The sequence below is a fragment of the Pan troglodytes genome, chromosome 6 (genome assembly GCF_028858775.2).
Source record: "Pan troglodytes isolate AG18354 chromosome 6, NHGRI_mPanTro3-v2.0_pri, whole genome shotgun sequence".
Classification (NCBI taxonomy): Eukaryota; Metazoa; Chordata; class Mammalia; order Primates; family Hominidae; genus Pan; species Pan troglodytes.
In genome coordinates, this window is record NC_072404.2 from 145,545,300 (window position 1) to 145,566,272 (window position 20,973).

At 36.7% G+C, this 20,973-nt stretch overlaps 1 protein-coding gene and 1 long non-coding RNA gene across 6 annotated transcripts in view; one reads left to right on the top strand and one right to left on the bottom strand.

Moving 5' to 3' along the window:
• TMEM209 (transmembrane protein 209) overlaps positions 1-20,973 on the bottom strand; it is a 41,844-nt gene that overhangs the window by 17,869 nt on the left and 3,002 nt on the right. For all 5 annotated transcript variants that reach the window (XM_063813859.1, XM_016956852.4, XM_063813860.1 and 2 more), the window contains 5 exon segments: positions 20,039-20,170; positions 19,356-19,597; positions 10,104-10,305; positions 2,682-2,857; positions 1,679-1,750 (listed from right to left, as the gene is read on the bottom strand). In XM_063813859.1, coding sequence (XP_063669929.1) covers positions 1,679-1,750; positions 2,682-2,857; positions 10,104-10,305; positions 19,356-19,597; positions 20,039-20,170 — 824 coding nt within the window.
• LOC107975947 (uncharacterized) lies at positions 17,356-17,811 on the top strand. Its single transcript, XR_001719508.3, has 2 exons — positions 17,356-17,467; positions 17,702-17,811. It is a non-coding gene; the product is annotated as an uncharacterized LOC107975947 (long non-coding RNA).

Here is a 20,973-nt window from a genome sequence, read left to right on the forward strand (position 1 = left end):
GTGGAAAAACAGAGACTTATTACATTTGAAACTGGCTTTTGAATATTACAATATTACTTTAGGACTGGGACTTTCAAATGCCTTTTCCATGGCTAATATAAAACTAATGCTGGGATGTGAAAAGACTAAGGATGCATCCCATCTGGTTTGTGTGTTATTATTTTGTGTATGTGTTTGTAGCAACTTCAATTACCACTTCTGTTTCCATGCTTTTGTTTATCCATAAAATAAAAGGATGAAAAAATGTTTCCAATGAAATACAATATTATAAACAACTGAAACAAAAACCTTCTGGGAACTTAAAAGATTTCTTGTAATCCATGTAAGGAAGCAAATTTTGATATACTGGCAAGACTTGAACTGAATTCACATGAAGCTATTTATAGGCTTTATCTCACTGAGTGTGACTATTCATATGCTTTTCTGCAGAAGTATTAATGTGGTTGATTACTGGGTGTTAACTAGACTCTGGTGTTATAAATTATACGGTACAGGTATACATGTATTGCTTAAAAAAAAATCCAAAAACTCTAAATTTTATAGCACATGGTCACCTAGGGACTTCAGATGAGGAAATGTATTTGTATTTCTTCTAAGTAGCTAATACTCTGTCTGACTAAGACTTCATATTTTAAACATGCTAGCATTTTTAGACTAGCCTATAACAGAAACTACAACAAACTCCAGTTTCAGGAGATGATTTGACTCATTCATCCTTCCAACATTTACTACATGCATCTTAATTTGCCAGCTGTGACAAATGGTACAAAAGAGTACAGCTGTACTCTTTGGCTGTAACAAAATTACCTAACGTGTCCCAGAGAGAGGTCTAGGCCCCACCCTTATAAATTCTAACTGAGTAAGTCTAGGATTGGGTTCAGGAATTATCCGTAAAATGCCATCCAGGTTTCTGTTTCAATAAAGTAGGCTACCACTTTTTGCCCCTCTATTTTGATGCCCTATTTAAATAACAGTAAAAGGATAAAAAATGAGCACAAGTGATTTCAAAATAGTTCTAGAAGATGCAGAGTGGATGGATGAGTGTTGAAGGATGAAACAACAGAAGCAGTACCCCTTCAGAGCTAAGTGGAGCTCCGTATAGTGGAAGGGGAAGTCCATATGCCTAACAGAACCCAGAACACACAGGTACTAGAGAAGGTGGGAGGAGGACGTGGAGTTGGAAATAGGGAACTCACTCACTCTGTATATGGAAACGTTGGCCCAAGATTAGAGGGATCTTCTCTAGAAAAACAGAAATCATCATCTACTTTGAAATAGCTTCAAGCATATGTTGTCTTATCTCTCTAACTCTTTAAGTTTTCTGAGGGCAAGGACCTCATTTTTGTTTCCCCTCACAATTCTAGGTAAATAAAAGGCTCCAATAGAAAAGCTCTTTGGAAAATAAAACTGAGAACTGAAAAGGGAGGATCTCAATAACTAAACATATTATTCCTTTATCTTCTCAAAACATAACAATTCACTAAATATGGAGGAAGAAAAAATCTCATGAAAATAAATACCATATAGTAAGTCATGTTTATCCTTATATATGTACCATTCATACTGTACCTTTATAACTAATATTCTAATTTATAATGAACTCTAAATGATATTCTAATAACATGCTTTGCATATTAAGAGGCACTAATATTGTCCAAAGAGTAATGTCAGAACTTACATTTCTAAATTTAGCTGTCCATGAATCCATATGATCAAGAAGTTGTCTATTCATAGCCACCCTTGCCCAGACCTATAAAAATTCATGTTTAAAATGAACAGTGAGTTAAAATCTTGATAGAAATCATCATTCTTTCTCCCATCCTAAAAAATATTTAATGAACTTTGAAAAAAAATTTCCCAAACATCAATATTCATCTAATTAATATTCAGTAATTTTCTTATTACTCATTTATAAATGCTGTTCACACACAGATTTATCTTTAAAAGTTCCTTACATTGGTATGTGTAAAGAACATTTTTCTTGCTTTTTTTTTTTTTTTGAGATGGAGTCTCTATCTGTTGTCCAGGCTGGAACACAGTGACGCAATCTTAGCTCACTGCAACCTCTGCCTCCCAGGTTCAAGCAATCCTCCCGCCTCAGCCTCCTGAGTAGCTGGGACCACAGGCGCACGCCACCATGCTGGGCTAATTTTTGTAACTTTAGTAGAGACGGGGTTTCACCATGTTGGCCAGATGGTCTCAATCTCCTGACCTCGTGATCCACCCGCCTCTGCCTCCCAAAGTGCTGGGATTACAGGCGTGAGCCACTGTGCCCAGCCCATTTTTCTTGCTTTTAAGAACAAAATAAAAATTCCATATTTGGTATTAAAGTGACAAAATTACTGACAAATATTCTAATCCAAATATATTTTAAAAGCAAGACTTCTGTATGTGTTAAGTACAATTATATACCTGAGAGCCTTTTTATAATCAATGTAAAAATATGTTTCAGGCAGGGCACTAAGGTGAACTGTGTGTCACAGAGTAAAATGTATGATATAATTTAGTTTTTAATTTTAGGCACACAAAGTAAGACAGGAGCTTTCCCACTGCCTAATGTGTGCCAGATTTACATTTCTGTCCAACAGAATGGAAGATTACAGAAAAAATGTTCCAGAAGTAGAAGACTTTCTAGCAATGCATAAATCATAAATATTAAGTCACTTTTATTTTCCACTTACCTCTTCTGCGGCTTGTTTAGAGCTGAGATCGGCTTCATCTTTGTTAGCACATGGGGCCTGAGACCTACAGGCAAGCTGATACTGAAACTTCTTTAAAGTTTGTGCATAATCCCCCATAGAACGACTATAGTTCCAGAAAGTAGGACTGCTGGAAGGAGAGGTAGAATCTGGGCTCCCTACAATTGTTAAGATAAACAGTATCAGTGTGTTGTAGCAATTCTGACATCTAGAGTTAACACTTGTATCTAGGCAATGGCAATCCAGGAATCAGAAGACCAACCCTCAAGGAGATTCTCTTCTCCCCAACATAATTTTCTCTTTAGAGATCACAGTCTGCTTGTGATTAAAGATTTTAAATAGTATTTTCTGAGCCATATCAATTTAACAGTCATAAAAACAATAAGCAGTCAAAGGCATCTGTCTAGCTCTGTTGAAAAGTTAAGCTCGTTTCATTCTCTAAGACTTTTAAATCATTTAGTAAGAAACAAACAAAAGACAAATTTCTTTAGGAAATAAATAGGCCAAGCAAGTTCTTTATTTGAAATTTCTAGAAGCTCTTTCTAAAAGGGATAACTATAGCCTCCTACTAAAAGATTACTCTTCTGGTAACAGGCTAAACTTATTTGTCCCTGTACTTTACTGTGTTTTACTTAACAGCCTGTGGTAATTCCTGAGTTGTACTAAAAGACTATCTGATGGTTATCCTTCTAAATTTATAAATTTACTTTTAAGAAATGTAAAAAAAAGTTCTATTTAGGAATGTACTCCTACAGAGGCCTCTGAACCAGGATATTAATCACACTTCCGGGTTATAGTTTTTGTCTGTTTTCCCAAATAGAATTTGAGCTCCTTGAAAGCAGGGAGCATTTTTTTTCCCTAGCATCTAGCATAGCGCCTGAATAAATAAGCAAGTTTTTGACAACAATTATATGGTATTTATGAAGGGCTTATATTTTCAGAGTTTAACTGATATAAAAAATATCAATTGGTACTTTATACCCTCAAACAAAACTTATAAATAGAAACAATTTTTTTTTTTTAATCTTAGCAGAATTCTAAAAGGAATGACTAGAAAATAATAAAACTCATTTTCCTTATGCTTACGGGTACAAAGAATTAGAAATCATCAAACGGGTATGTAGCAATATTTCAATTCATCAAAATTTTGAAGGTTAGCTAGTTTTGTTAGCGTTGGTGAATGTTTCATGCTGGCATAAAAAGTTATATACAGTAAAGAAACATCACACTGTATGAAATTCTGGCAAAACTGACTTTAGGAATGAATTAATGTCAAGAAAAGCAGTTGTCAACCAACACAAATGATTTAATAAATAGAGAACAGAAATGGAAAGTAAAAACATGGTCATAACAGAGCATAAAGTTATCCTATTTGATTAATCATTGCGATTATTAACTTTAAGAAACGTAAGTTTTCTATGAAAAAACTTGTATTTGAGAAAAATTTCATTGAGGACTGGCTTTAGACAATGAATAGAAATAGGAAGTTCTAGTACCTCTGGGCATTAGTCAAAGCAAAGAAAAAATGTACATAGCAAGTAATGACAAAATAGGGCCTTTCCATGACGAACACCACCATCACCACCACCACCACCACTACAACAGCACACAATCTATAGCTGGAGAACCTCAAAGACCTAAGAGTCAAAGCACATGGAGATTTGGAAATCTGGCAACAGAGGAAACCAGACAACCTAAAACATCTCCCACTATAAATATCTAAAAACATTTATTAAATAAAATACATTCTTTAGGCCAGTGCACGGTGGCTCACGCCTGTAATCTCAGCACTTTGGGAGGCCGAGGCGGGCAGATCACTTGAGGTCAGGAGCTCGAGACAAGCCTGGCCAACATGGTGAAACCCTGTCTCTACTAAAAATACAAAAATTAGCCAGGTGTGGTGGTGCATGCCTGTAATCCCAGCTACTCGGGAGGCTAAGGCAGGAGAATTGCTTGAACCCGGGAAGCGGAGGTTTCAGTGAGCTGAGATCACCCCACTGCACTCCAGCCTGAGCAACAGAGCTAGACTCTATCTCAAAAACAAAAAAAAACTTGATCTCAAAAAAAAAAAAATTATTAAGATGAATAATGGAGCTTGCAAAAAAGTAAGGCTATGAATAGCCAGTGGTTAAAAATGAAAAGAGAATTAAAAATCAAAATAGCCCGTAAGAGGCTGCTGTGGCTGCTCTAGATAATTTTGTAGGCCTTGAGAAATCTATCAGCTTGGATTCATTGCCCAAATGGGAAACGGAGATAAGGATTTGGGCCCTTAAGAGGCAGAGAGTTGGGCTGACACCTTTCTCCTACCCCTAGTCCCTGGTCCTGGTAGAGGACCAGGAATCTCAAAGGGCCACATTCAGAGTAGATAAGAAAACAATCTGTTCAATGGGACCAGGAGATAATGAAAGCTTGTCTGTCATAGGTTGTTGGGAGACTAAAAAAAAAAAAAAAAGAAAAACAACACCCTGAGATTTAAAAATTATAGATGTATCTTCACATGGGTTTAGAGTGCCCATTTATATTACCTGTGAGGTCCAGGAATCTCCAAGCTTAGAAATTACTTAAGTTAGCTCAAAGTCAATAATACTCCTAAGGCACCTGACAGAGGCAAATACAAAACAGCTAGGAAGAGACAAGGCTTCCATCCAGCCAAGATAAGCTTACCAGAAACAAACAGAAATTACATCAATCACAAGGAAACAAGACTGCAGTCCTAACAACCAACAAGACAAAAACGGTCAGTATTTAACCTCCAAGAACTTTAGATAATTGAACTATTGGACAAATAACATTTAAAAAGTGTGTTTAAGCAACTGAGATAGAAAAAGGAACTGAAAACATAAGAATAAAAAATATTCTACAAAAACCTGGCATAATTGAAAAGGACCAAATAAAACTATAAAATGAGAACAAGTGGCTGAAATTAAAAAACTCAATGAATTAGTTAAGTAACAGTTTAGACATTACTAAAGAAAGAGCTGATGAGTCCACAGTGACTAAACCAAAAAAGCTGGGGTGGGGGTAAAACAGAATGCTCTTCTTTAGAGAAGAATGCCAAACTATGAAGTGTAGAAATAAATAATTAGAAAATCTCCACTTCGGCCAGGCGCAGTGACTCACACTTGTAATCCCAGCACTTTGGGAGGCCAAGGCGGGCGGATCACAAGGTCAGGAGATCGAGACCATCCTGGCTAACATGGTGAAACCCCATCTCTACTAAAAATACAAAAAATTAGCCAGGCGTGGTGGCAGGCACCTGTAGTCCCAGCTACTCGGGAGGCTGAAGCAGAAGGGCATGAACCCGGGAGGCGGAGCTTGCAGCGAGCCGAGATCACACCACTGCACTCCAGCCGGGGTGACAGAGTGAGACTCCGTCTCAAAAAAAAAAAAAAAACAAAGAAAATCTCTACTTTATAATCACCACTTTATCAAGGACAAGGATCATCAACAGATGCTAAAATCACTGGGTAAAAGGCTGTTAAGGAAACAGGACATAAAGGGAAAATCATGAAGAAATCCAGTTGCTATCACCTTAACCAAGTGATCCAATTTTACTATATATTACCGACAAAGAGACAAAGCAGCATCATGTATCTCCTGATGTGATACACTGAAAAGGACATGCCACCACCTATGTTGTATTCTTGTCAGAAAATAATATTTAAACGGAATCTAACAGTAACAAAATGATCAAACAAATCTGAATTTTCAAAACAACAGCCTCATCTCTTCAAAATGTAAATGTCATAAAACAAAACAAAACAAAACAAAAAAATCCCACAAAACCCACACTATCCAAATGGTTTCGATTTAAGGAGACAACAGAAACACAAGTAAATGCAATATGTGATACCTGATTGGATCCCGCATCAATAAAAGAAAAAAAAAAGCACTACAAGGGTCAGTATTGGGTCAACTGGGGAAATGTGAATATGAACACCCATAGTATCTTAAGCATGACAATCATATTGTCGTTATTTATTTATTTATTTATTTTTTCTTTGAGACAGAGTCTCACTCTGTCACCCAGGCTGGAGTGCAGTGGTGTGATCTCGGTTCACTGCAACCTCTGCCTCCCGGATTCAAGCGATTCTCCTGCCCCAGCCTCCAGAGTGGCTGGGATACAGGCTCGCGTCACCAAGCCTCGCTAATTTTTCAGTAGAGGTGGGGTTTCACCATGTTGGTCAGAAAATCCTGACCTGGTCTCAAAATCCTGACCTCGTGATCCACCTGCCTCAGCCTCCCAAAGTGCTGGGATTACAAGCGTGAGCCACTGAGCCCAGCCCATATTGTAGTTATAAAGGAAGATGTCTTGGTCTTAGGAGATGCATGTGAAATATTCAGGAATGAAGTGGCATGATGCCTGCAACTTCCTTTCAAATGATTCAGCAAAAAAGTGTGCATGAGAGAGAGAATATGAGGGCCTGGTTTTTCACTACTGGAGAAAGTTACAAATACAAAAAGTGGGGAGGACAGAATAAACTGTATAGCTGGACTGGAATTAGAAGTAACATTATAAACTCATGGTTTTTTAAAAACATAGAATAACACATATAGATGTGTGTGTGTACATATATCTGTGTATACGTCCATACAAATATTTCCTAGAGGATCTGGAGTAATGATACCTCAATAACAACAGTGTGCCCAGTGCCCAGATAATAATTTCTAAGTATCATTCTCCATTAAAAGGAATCAGGGCTCTTAGAGAAACAGAGTGACTCTGGAGCTAGCCAGGGAAAACACAAAATGAGCCTGACCTATTTTGTGGTGCTAGAAAGGTGGTGCGGGCAGGGGGATTAGCTCAAAGAATGATAGTGTCATGTCAAAAGAACAGAGAAGTCAGCTTACAGAGGATCCCACTAGCCCAATCTGAGACAATCAAATCATCAACATAAGTGATATGATTAGGGAGAAGAAACCTTTATCTTACAGAATACCAACAAATAAATGTAAAAGGCAGCTGCACAATAATGTAAATGTACTTACCACCATTTAATTAAACACTTCAAATGGCTAATATTGGGCCAGGCGCGGTGGCTCATGGCTGTAATTCCCAGCACTTTGGAGGCCGAGGCGGGCAGATCACCTGAGGTCAGGAGTTTGAGACCAGCCTGGCCAACATGGGGAAACCCCGTCTCTACTAAAAATACAAAAATTAGCCAGGCATGGTGGCAGATGCCTGTAATCCTAGCTACTTGGGAAGCTGAGGCAGGAGAATCGCTTGAACCTGGGAGGCAGAGGTTGCAGTGAGCCGAGATCGCACCACTGCACTCCAGCCTGGGCGACAGAGCAAGACTCCATCTCAAAAAAAGAAAAAAAAAAGGCTAATATTGTAAATTTTATGTATACTGTATTACAGTAAAAAAAAAAAGGAAAAATGTTAAAGGAATAAACATAGAAGAAATGATGAAATTGGAAAGCTCCATGACAACCAACATAGTAATAATTTTGAAAATAATCTTAAAAGGATGTTAGAACCAGTAAGTCAAAGTTTGATGGGGTCAGGCACAATGGCTTACGCCTATAATCCCAGCACTTTTGGAGGCCAAAGTGGGTGGATTGTGTGAGCTCAGGAGTTCGAGACCAGCCTGGGCAACACGGCAAAACCCTGTCTCTACTAAAAACACAAAAATTAGCATGGCATGGTGGCACGCATCTGTAGTCCCAGCTACTCAGGAAGCTGAGGTGGGAGAGGCACCTGAGCGCTGAATTCAAGGCTGCAGTGAGCCAAGACTGCACCACTGCAACAGTGAGACCTAGTCTCAAAAAAAAAAAAAAGTTTGATGGGGACCAAATAACTATATAGTTTTAGATAAGTAGCTTCCCACAAAATACTTATTAATCATTTATTAATTTGCACAAAATACTTAATTTTCGAAAACCCATGGGTATAGAAGGGCTAAAAGTATAGGGATAGAGATAGATATACCAGCCAGATACTAACCAAAAGGAAATTAATATAGATGTGTCAATGTCAGACAAAATAGACTTTAAGGCAAAAAGCCTAAGAGATAAAGATAAGTGGCATAATTCACCAGAATGATATTCACAATTCTGAATTTACATGCATTTAACGTAATCTCGTATGTATACTTAGCAAATCTGACAGAATTGCAAGAAAACATTTAATGGAAGACAATCAACGGGAGCTTTTGGCACACTTTCTTAATAACCAATAGATAAAGCAGATAAAAATTAGTAAGATAAAGTAGTTAAGAATACCATCAAGAAGTGTGACAGTGAACAAATATAGAGCCCCAAATTTAGAGACTCTGCATTCTGTTCAATACACCAAAGCCATTTACAGAAAAGTGATCACATAGTAGACCTAAAAGCAAGTCTCAAACAAACACAAAATTGATAGGTACAGATCAGATTCTCTAACCACAGTAAAATTAACTTAGGAGAAAAAAAAGGTAACCAAGCCTTTTCAGGCTTGAAAATTAAAAGCAACACCAATAACACTTCCAAACAATAATAATATTACTTCTAAATAGCTCCTACTGGGATAAAGAATAAAAGTGAAGTCAGAAAATATCTGGGTATTACAAAGATGTGCCAAGGATACATAGGTTCTTTGTATTATACTCTGTATTAAAGTTTCAGTAGACTCAAAATATTTCAAATTTTTTTCAAAAAGCATGTATCAAAAATAAGAAGATAGTATTGACTGGTTTCTGTAACATCTGTGGCACTTTCAGGCAAAATGAAATTAGAAATCACTGGTGAGACTTCAAGCGACACAAAGAGTCATGGTCCAATAACCGGCTTCCTCGCCACAGCTGAGTATTAGCGCCTAATATGCTTTCGTGAAAGTTCCTGACAGGGGAAAAATCATTACTCAGTTCAATAACCTAATTTGGTTTCAAATAATTGACTCTGTAATAATCAAATCCACCCCAAACAGATTAAGATTTGCTAACACTCTTTCCCAAGGTAAACTATAGGCTTTCAGGAAATACTAAAACGCAAGTTTTAAAATGTTATGAAAAACAGCAGCGCTTCTCAAGTAAATACATGCTCTCTCTTTCAGCCTGCTCTGCCACACCAACCTTCCAAAAGACTACCTGAAAAGAGACAGCTATAATTTGAGTAAGTTCACTACGCGCTGCTTCAAAACATTATTTTGTAGCCTCAACTTTAAATAGAAATTGTAACTTACATTATACGAAAAAGCTTTCAATCTTATTGTAGGTTTGAGATTTCTTAGTTTAGCTATATTTCACTTCTTAAATTTAGTGAACTTAATTCTAACTGCATAAAATAATGTTACATATAAAGTAAAACAAAACACGCTAAGCTAATAAAGTATGTTAGTATGGATATTAAAATAATGAAAATAGTAAGTTAAGGATTGACACCAAAAATATGTATAGTAGCTATACAGAAATATATATGTACCTAGCTTAACCCTATGCTGTTTCTCCTCTTCACTTCTGAGAAAAGTATCCAAAGTTCGTAGGTCGGTCATGTAGTCTTCTTTGTCAGTAGGTGAGTTGTAGACGGTAGGTGAAGAACGGTAGCGAGATCTCAATCCACTGCTCTCCACTGGTCCAACAGTGGTAGGGTACGGAGAAGGAGGAGAGGGGCTAAAGCTCGCCAACTATACAAAATAAAAGATCTTTACTTTATTTTTCTTTAATTGAAATTCATTTTGTTTTGGTTTTTGACTTAAGTAAAACACCTAGTAGAATGGCGAAAATCCACAATACCGACAACATCAAACGCTGATGAGGTTGTGGAACAACAGAATCTCTCATTTTTTGCTGGTGGGAATGCAAAATGATACAGCCACTTTGAAACAGTCTGGCTGTTTCTTACAAAAGTAAATATTATCTTACCATACGAACTAGTAATTGTGCTCCTTAGTATTACCCAAGGAGTTGAAAACTTACGTCCACACACAAACCTGTATGTTTATGGCAGCTTTATTCCTAATGGCCAAAACTTGGAAGCAACCAAGATGCCCTTCAGTAGGTGAACGAGTAAATAAACTGGCAAAATTAGGTAATGGAGTATTAGCACTAAAAAGAAGTGAGCTACCGCTGGGCACGGTGGCTCACACCTATAATCCCAGCACTTTTGGAGGCTGAGGTGGGCGGATCACCTGAGGTCGGTGACCAGCCTGACCAACATGGAGAAACCCTGTGTCTACTGAAAATACAAAATTAGCTGGGCGTGGTGGCGCATGCCTATAATCCCAGCTACTAGGGAGGCTGAGGCAGGAGAATCGCTTAAACCCCGGGAGGCGGAGGTTGTGGCGAGCCAAGATCGCGCGACTGCACTCCAGCCTGGACAATAAAAGCGAAACTCCATCTCAAAAGAAAAAAAAAAAAAGAAGTGAGCTATCAAGCTACGAAAAGACATAAAGCAATCTTAAATGCATATTGTTAAGTGAAAGAAGCCAATCCGAAAAGCTACACGGGTATGATTCTAAGTACATGACGTTCTAGAAAAGGCAAAACTATGGCGGCAATTAAAAAAAAACACTGGTTAACAGGAATTTGGAGGAAAAGATGAATGAATAAATGGTGCAGTTTTATTCTGTATGATACTATAATTGTGAACATGTCATTACACATTTGTCCAAACCCATAGAACGTACAACACCAAGAGTGAACCCTAATGTAAACTATGCACTTTGGGTGATAATGACGTGTCAATGCAGGTTCATCAGCTGTAAGAAATACACCACTGTGAGGCCGGGTGCGGTGGCTCACGCCTGTAGTCCCAGCACTTTGGGAGGTCTAGGTGGGTGAATCACGGGGTCAGGAGATTGAGACCATCCTGGCTAACATGGTGAAACCCCGTCTCTACTAAAAATACAAAAAAATTAGCTGGGTGTGGTGGTGGGCACCTGTAGTCCCAGCTACTCGGGAGGCTGAGGCAGGAGAATGGCATGAATCCGGGAGGCGGAGCTTGCAGTGAGCCGAGATCGCACCACTGTACTCCAGCCTGGGTGACAGAGCGAGACTCTGTCTCAAAAAAAAAAAAAAAAAAAAAAAAAAGAAAAGAAATATACCACTGTGAGGGGGTATACTGATCCTGGGGGAGGCTATGCATGTTAGGACAGGGGATGTACATGAGATCTCCTGATTTTGCTGTGAACTCAAAACTGCTCTAAAAAATAAAGTCCATCAAAAAAAAAAAAAAAAGGTAACTCATGGAGCTCAGGAGTTAGAGGCTACAGTGAGCCACGACTGTGCCACTGCATTCCAGCCTGGGTGATAGAGCAAGACCCTATCTCTTAAAAAAACAAGTAACACATGCATATTTTAAAAAATAGAAAGTATAAACATCTGTAACTTTGCCACCCAGAGATAATATAATCCTTTTTCATATTTTATGTATTTTAAAATCTCTAAAATATACATAGCTTTGTCAATGTTACAATGAAGATAGCTGTACATAAATCTTTGACTGAATTTCTGATGGCTTCTTTAACAGATTCCTAAAACTGAAATTATTTGATGAAAGCATATTAACATTTACTTGATATACAAGAATTTTAAAAACTGGACATTTAATTTGCATTTCCCTATATTTATGACATTGAACACTTAAAAAATACAATTACTGGTCACTTGGATTACTTATTTTATTTAAATGTTTACTCAAGTACATTTATAATATTTTTCCATTGGGGTCTTATTATCACTTCGTATTAGTTTGCAATAAGTTAAAGATTAACCAGTCTTGTAATTGTTAAATGCTGTTTGAAAATAAAAAGGTTAATCCTCTTCCACACAGATTTCTCTTTTATTTTTAAAATTAACATATTACATAATTATATACACTATATCTGGGCTATTATTGCATTAATTGGCCTATTTTTGCTTACAGGCCATAATATTTTACTTATTAAGTTTTAATGTCTATGGGTAAGTATCCTGTTACTCAAAATTTTCTTGGATCATTTGTTTTTCTTTATTAACTTTAAAATCAATGAGTAACTTGCATAAATCTATTCTTTAAAAATGGTAGACTGGGACTGATTAGAATTGCATACACCTTATACATTAGCATGTAGGGAGAAAATCTTCGTAACAGTATCTTTTTATCCAAGAACATTTCATCCCTCTTCATCTAGCATCTCTTATTATTTCTTGGCAATATTTTGGCCCCACTTTACTTCTAAAGCTCAATCTTGGAATCTTATGTTTTTTAATCAATTATGAAAGGAATTTTGAAACTCCTGTTGGATCTAATTGAATAATGCTGGCGTATATATGACTGTAAGCTATTGATTTTGGATATTTACTGTGTATCCAGCCACTTAACCAAAGTTTTTAATATTAAAATGGATGTTTTTAGGAAACAGCTTTTCAAACTTTAGGTTTTAAATGAACTCTTGAATATAATGTATTAATAGATTTCTTGCATTGTTAGGATAAATTTTACCTGGTCATCAATTATTCCTTAAAAGTTATTTGGAAAAAAAAAAAGTTGTTAATTTCTGTGAATTCAAACCATTATTTAATTTACAACTTTCACATTGTCCTATTTGTTTTTAAGTTTTTTCGGTTTGTTTTTTACAGATCCCAGGGAGAACTATTTTGTGCTTTAAGTTTTATTACATTCTGTAAAGTGAAATAGGTAGTGGTGTTCTCATCTTTTCTGCATTTGGTAATAATTCATATTGAATACCAAGTATTTAGGCAGTCATTATATATGTTAGGCAATGTGCTAATTACGCTTAATATATACATTGTCTTATTTTATCTTTTCAATAACAGGTACATATGATTACTATATTCGCCTTATGAGTTTAGGTAACTTGCTGAAGATCATACCAGGATTTCAATCCTGTTTTCTAACTCAAGTTTATGTTAACATGTTGTTTTACTGGATTAGAATTAGCTGTTCCTACCCCAGCAAAATATTAATAACTTTTAGAAGATGGGTAAAAGATACACAGGAGTTTACTATATTAAAACTGGTCTCTTCACTTTTGTGAGTTTGAGATTTTCCATAATAAAAAGTCTATAAAGTAACTGTTTCTTCAAAGTTTAAAAGAACTCAATAATAAAACTTAAGGGCCCTACAGTCTTCTGGGGATGTATTCGATATATTGTTTTTAAACTTTCTCTCTCATTTTGGTTTTCTACTTCTTAGCCAATTTTTGGCTTTTTTTTTTTTCCAAGAAAAGTAATGTATTTCATTAACTTTTCTAAGTTATTAGTTTGGTTCAACAGACACTGATGTAGCATCTATATTCCATATACTGTGCTAAGGAAACAAAGATGAATAAAAACACATAATCCTGTGCTCAAGAGGGTTACAGTCTAGAGGAAAAAAAGTGAACATTATAGACTGAATGTCTGTGTCTTCCCCAAATTCATATGTTGAAGCCCTAACCCCCAATGTGGCTGTTTTTGAAGTAAAGGGGTAATTAACCTAAGTGAGGTCATTGGAGTGGGGCCTTGTTCTGACAGGCTCAGTGTCATATGAAGAGATACCAGAAAGGCCATGGCAGGGCAAAGTGGCTGTCCGTAAACTACAAAGAGCCCTTACCAGAAACCAAACTAGCAGGGACCTTGATCTTAGACTTCTAGCATTCAGAACTATGAGAAAATAATTTCTGTCAGGCCACAAAGCCTGTGGCATTTTTTAATGGCAGCCCAAGCAGACTAACACAAGCAATTATTTTAAACTACTATGCTTTATTTGGTATATCATTATGCAAATATTCTAAGGTGAGAATGTAAGATGGCATAGTGGCTACAAACCATGGTACGGGGCCAGGTGTGGTGGCTCATGCCTGTAATCCCAGCACTTTGGGAGGCTGAGGCAGGAAGATTGCTTGAGTCTAGAAGTTTGAGACCAACCCAGGCAACATAGCAAGACCCCATCTCTACCAAAACAAACAAACACCATACAGTGTTTCCTCAAAAAATTAAAAATTGATACATAAACTTTACTTCTTGATATATACCCAGAACTGAAAGCAGGGACTCAAACAGATAAGCTGTACAGCCATGTACACTGCAGCATTCGCTATTCCCAAAAGCCAAAAGGCGGAAGCCATCAACATATGAGTGGATAAACAAAATGTGGTGTATGCATACAATAGAATATTATTCAGCCTTAAAAAGGAAGGGAATTATAACACATGCTACAACATGGATGAACTCTGAGGACATTATGCTAGTGAAATAGGCCAGTTAAAGGACAAATACTGTATGATTCCACTTACATGATGTACTTACAGTATCGAATTCAGAGACAGAATAGTGGTTGCCAGAGACTTAGGGGGTGGAAAAAGAGAGTTAATTGTTCAATAGGCACATTGTTTCAGTGGGGAGATGATAAGTTCTAGAGACGGATGATGGTGACAGCTGCACAATTTGAATGCATTTAATGCTACTGAACTATGCACTTAAAAATGATATGTTTTATCATCATTAAACAAAGGATGATATTAAGAGTGTTTTCAGCAGACAGAATAACTTAAAAAGATCAGTAACAACACAGAGACATGAAACGTTATGGTAATAGCTATTCTCTGCTCTTACCATAAAATGTAAAAATATTCATTTTGGTTTACACTTCTCTGTATCCTTTTCTAAATCTTCCATTTCAATTTCTCCTTAAGTCTATGTCTTATTTGCTCTGCTGATTTGACAGATTTGTCTATTTTATGGGATTTCCCATGCACACAGAAAAAAGCTCTTAGATAACAGTTCATTAACATTTGCTTTTATCATTTTAAAAATAGCTTTATTGAGATATAAATTCACATACCACACAATTCACTCATGTAAAGTGCACAACTCAATGTGTTTTAGTATATTCACAGGATTATACAGCCATCACAATCAATTTCAGAACATTCTTGTTCTTCCACTAAAATCAATCCCTTTTTCTCCTTCCTTCCCACCCCAACTTTAGATAACCACTAATCTTCCTGTCTTTATAGATTTGCCCATTCTGAACATTTAATGTAACTAGAATCATATAATATGTGGTCTTTTGTGACTGGTTTCTTTCATTAGCATAGTGTTTTCAGGACTCATCCATGTTGTACCATATACCTATCATTTTTTCTGTATCCTCCTTGTTGTACTCTCCTAACTTTGACCTGAATTCTGGGTACATCTATTTTTATTTTTTAAAACAAAAATGGGTAGGGCGAGGTGGCTCATGCCTGTAATCCCAGCACTTTGGGAGGCTGAGGTGGGCGGATCACTCGAGGTCAAGAGTTGGAGACCAGCCTGGCCAACATGGTGAAACCCCATCTCTACTAAAAATAAAAAAATTAGCTGGGCATGCTGGCGGGCCCCTATAATCATAGCTACTCAGGAGGCTAAGGCAGGAGAATCCCTTCAACCCGGGAGGCGGACGCTGCAGTGAGCTGAGATCACACCACTGCACTCCAGCCTGGGTGATAAGAGTGAAACTCTGTCTCAAAAAAACCCCCCCAAAAAACAAAAATGAAACCATTTAAGGTTAAGAATTTACCACTGCAAATAGCTTTTACTATATTCATAAATTCTGATATTGAAGCATTCTTGTTTTCCTAATTTTAATTTAACCTAATATTTTGGTGAGTATTTTTAAACATTTTAGTGGTGTTTTTCAAACCTTTATTTTTAATTTCTAGTTTTATTTTTGTTTTGGTCAGAAAATACAATGTGTACAATTTCATGAACATCTCAAATAGAAAGGTACAATATTCAATAGTATTCTTATGGAGGTTGTCTTATTAAATTTTACTGTTCCAATCTTTTGTGTCCTTATTTGTTGCCTACTTTATCAGACATTGATAATGCTAAAGTCTTCCAATACAATTGTGTTTATTGATTTCATGTTTCTAAAGGTTTTTGTTTTACATTTTATGATGCTGTATTATTCAATATACAGGGATTGTGATTCTAACTATTATTTTATCTTACGTATTATTTCTTCCATCAACTTAAAATGACCTTTTGTCTCATATAATTCTTCCTCCTCTAAAGTTATTCATTGTTAATACTACCACCTTATTTTTATGCTTTCCTGATATGCCTTTGTCACCTTTTTTATTTTTTTATTTTTTTTTTTGAGACAGAGTCTCGCTGTGTCGCCCAGGCTGGAGTGCAGCGAGCCATCTCGGCTCACTGAAAGCTCCGCCTTCCTGGTTCACGCCATTCTCCTGCCTCAGCCTCCCGAGTAGCTGCGACTACAGGCGCCTGCCACCACACCTGGCTAATTTTTTGTATTTTGTTTAGTAGAGACAGGGTTTCAACATGTTAGCCAGGATGGTCTTGATCTCCTGACCTTGTGACCCGCCTGCCTCGGCCTCCCAAAGTGCTGGGATTACAGGCATGACCCACTGCGCCCAGCCGTCACCTTTACTTTCTTTTGATAATTTCCTGACATATCTTTTAAGATTTAAAAAAAAGAAAGATTACTAAGGTAAAAAAAAAAACTCAATTCATTATTTTTTCCCTCTAATTTATAAATACAAAGATGTACAAGGCAGAAGAAACAACTGGAAAAGAGTGGGTACAAAGGGAGAGTTAACATAAGAAAAAAATTATTTCTTTAAAAATAAAAATTATATTTTGGTGGTGTCACTTCTTTTGTACAAATAGAACATAAGCTATGATTTATCTGTTTTTGAAGCAAAAATGCAATAGTATTTAACATTTTTTGTTAACTCTTCTAACAGTCAGTCCACAATGAAACTGCTACACACAGCACTAAAAACACAGCAAGTGAACAGAATCACCCCGAAAAAGACAAATCACATGTAATTCAAAGGAGGCTCCAAGTCAATCAAGGTAAAAATAATTTATAATATTGGGACAACTAGTTATCAATTTTAGCAAAAAACAAAAATGAGAAAATTATCATCTTATATTATGGTGGGGGGGGAATCAATTCTGAAATTAAGAAAATTTCTAAATTTAAAAACAGAGCAAACCACAAGGAGATAAACAGATAAGACTATTAAACATTTAAAGTTTCTCTCTCTCTCTCTCTCTCTACATATATTAAACTCTATAATTAAACAGCAACCCAAGAAAAAAAATCAGAGGATACAGACCCAAAAGACAAGTGAGTAAAGCACAAGAAGTTCCTGATTTAGCTATGCGGCTTTGAAATAAATGTATGTTAAAAGTTACGATAGACTATTGTCATGTTTCTTATTAGCAGAGATTTATTTTTTAAAAAAATTAACTTGATGGTCAACAGTGTGGTAAAACGAACACTCTTCTACATTTCTGCGACAATGTAAATTGGTACAATTCTTTTGGATAGACACTCCCATCCCAAATTTATCAATAATTTTATGTACAGGGCTATTTAGTATACATTAAAAAGTTTTTTTATAAATGAAAATGACTTAAACATTGAAGAGTAAATTATGGTATATCCATTAGATGAGTATTAAATAGCCATTAAACAGATTATTTTTGTGTGGCAGGACTATAATAATTTTCCTTCTGTTTTACTTTTCCAATTTTCTATAAGGATCATATAGTATCATCTTGTGAAAAATTATTTTTAAAAGTCACATTTACCTATGAGTTATTAATTTTCACTACATATATACTTTCTCATAAAAATTTAACTTGTACAAAATTTTCAAAATTCTATTACCTGCCAAAATTAATTTTAATATTGGATAACCAGTAGTACGGAATTTCATTACAAAGAAATATGTAAATGTTTGGGAGGTTGAGGAGGGCGGATCGCAAGGTCAGGAGATCGAGACCATCCTGGCTAACATGGCGAAACCCCGTCTCTACTGAAAATATAAAAAATTAGCCGGGCACGGTGGTGGGCGCCTGTAGTCCCAGCTACTCGGGAGGCTGAGGCAGGAGAATGGCATGAGCCCGGGAGGCGGAGTTTGCAGTGAGCTGAGATCACCCCACTGCACTCCAGTCTAGGCAACAGAGGGAGACTCTGTCTCCAAAAAAAAAAAAAAAAAAGAAATATGTAAATGGATAAGGGCAGAGAATGTGTCAGTTTCATCTCCAGAGACTCCTCTTTTAACTAGCAGCTACAGAGATGTTAGTCCAACACAGTAGCGACAGCATCTGAAATGACCACTCTTCTTTCAACGCCCCTCTTATATTAATAGTTTTATGCTTCAAGAAGGAGTCAAAATTTCAATTTGTCAATCCTGTTTCTATTAATCCTAAAAATTAGAACAAAATTTCACATTACTGTGGGAGTGGAAATGAAGGTTCCTACTATTCCATGGAAAGCGTCCATATTCAAGAATCATTTGTACTCATTGGAAAAAAAAAAGAAACTATGTGACAATCCCAGCTTTTAGCTTAGAAGACACTCCAACATGATAAACCACACTAAAACTCTAAAAAGGTATACAAAGGCCTCACACGAAGAAGGAAAGCAAGAGGGAAAACAGGAGTAAAAGCAACTAAAGTAAAAAATTATCCTGGTTTCAACTTGTTTTAAAGACAGCTGAAAGATCGTAGATGGTGCACTAAGTTTGTTATCTCTGTAAATGCTAATTTTTTCTCTTTCATTTTAAGATGTTGTGTTTAAGATATTATGTTCTATTCTTGGTTTTTAAATGGTGTTCTGAGCAAATCAACTCTCAGTTTGCTCACTGATAAGTTTTGACTCATTAGATGATTTTTAGTATACCTCTCAATTCTAAAATAATGTGACTAGACAAGAGAAGAGAGTCATTACCTTATTATAACCACTGACGGGCGAGTAGGTCACTCCAGGGCTATAAGAACCACTGCCACCTGAGGACAGACCTTGCAGCTGAGGGCTGTAACCAGTCATACAGCTGGTGGTGAACTTGGGACTGGTACTGGGCGAACGAGAAGGGCTATAACTCAACACACTCTGACCCTGAATTGAAGGGGAAGGTGGAGCGGGAGGGATTTGGGTTGCTGCCAGATCATGCGGAGGCGTAGTCTGTACAACTAGAAGGAAAAAAAAAAGCAACATATGTGTATGTACCTTCAAATAAAATTATACGAAAATATATTTAAGCAACTAAGTCTTTCTCTTAAGGGAAAAAAGTTAACAGAGTTACTTGGTTGTTAAATCACAGAATGTATTATTACCAAAGGACACAAATTACGTGTTTACCATTTCCAGAGTGCAAAATTAGAAACTGGTTTCAACTCAGCAAGTTAGTCATTTAATTTTAATTGCACCTGAACAATGGAACAAACTTCCATGAAATAGTTGAATGTATACAAGTAGGAATGATAATCATTGGTCATAAGACAATTTATTGTATCCTGCTTAAGATAGCTGATGTCCCTTCCAGCTTTGAGTTTACGAAATGGGAAAATTAAACTGAGAAAGATTTATTGCCAACCTTTTCCCCACCTTTGCAAGAGATATAAAACACTCACCAGCTGTTTTCAACCCTAAAAGTGTTTGCTGTCCAGGACTAACAACCAGACTTGTTGGTGCCACAGTATATTTGAAATATCTCCAAAAATCAAATAAGGCATTAAGGCTGAAGAGAGATGCAAGGGCAAGCTCTGGAAGAGAACAATTTTTTTTTTTAATAAGGGGGGTGAGGAGGGCATCTATTGGAGAACACAAAAACCCTCTATACTTAGCAAACTAAAATTACCTTCTTATTCCTCATAAAAACTATAATTTAATGAATGTTATGTGTAGGGTGGCTGGGCATGGTGGCTCACACCCATAATTGCAGCACTCTGGGAGGCTGAGGCGAGTGGATCACCTGAGGTCGGGAGTTTGAGACCAGCCTGGCCAACATAGTGAAACCCCATCTCTACTAAAAATATAAAAATTAGCCAGGTGTGGTGGCGCACACCTGTAGTCTCAGCTACTTGGGAGGCTGAGGCAGGAGAATTGCTTGAACCTGGGAGGTGGAGGTTGCAGTGAGCTGAGATTGTGCCACTGTACTCCAGCCTGGGTGACAGAGTGAGACTCCTTCTCAAAAAAAAAAAAAAATTATGTGTAGGTAATTTACTAGTGAGTTTCAAAATAGCACTAATCCTAGCAACCCTGTACAATAAATATTTTCACCTTCATTTTAAATATAAACCAACATTATTCAGAAGCCAAGTGACTCTTACAAGAGTAGAGAGTTAGTGAAGCCATGATTCTAACCGAGGTCTGCTGATTGCAAATCCCTTGCTCTCCCAACTTGGCACACTATCTCCCTGTGAAAGACTTTAGATTAATGTGTATAGACTATGAAATTTACTTTAACATCCATAAAGACTCTTTATACCCAATGACTATGGAAGAGCAGACAAGAAGAGAGGAAAGAATGTGAAAACTGAGGAAGGCATCAATGGAGCAGAAATCT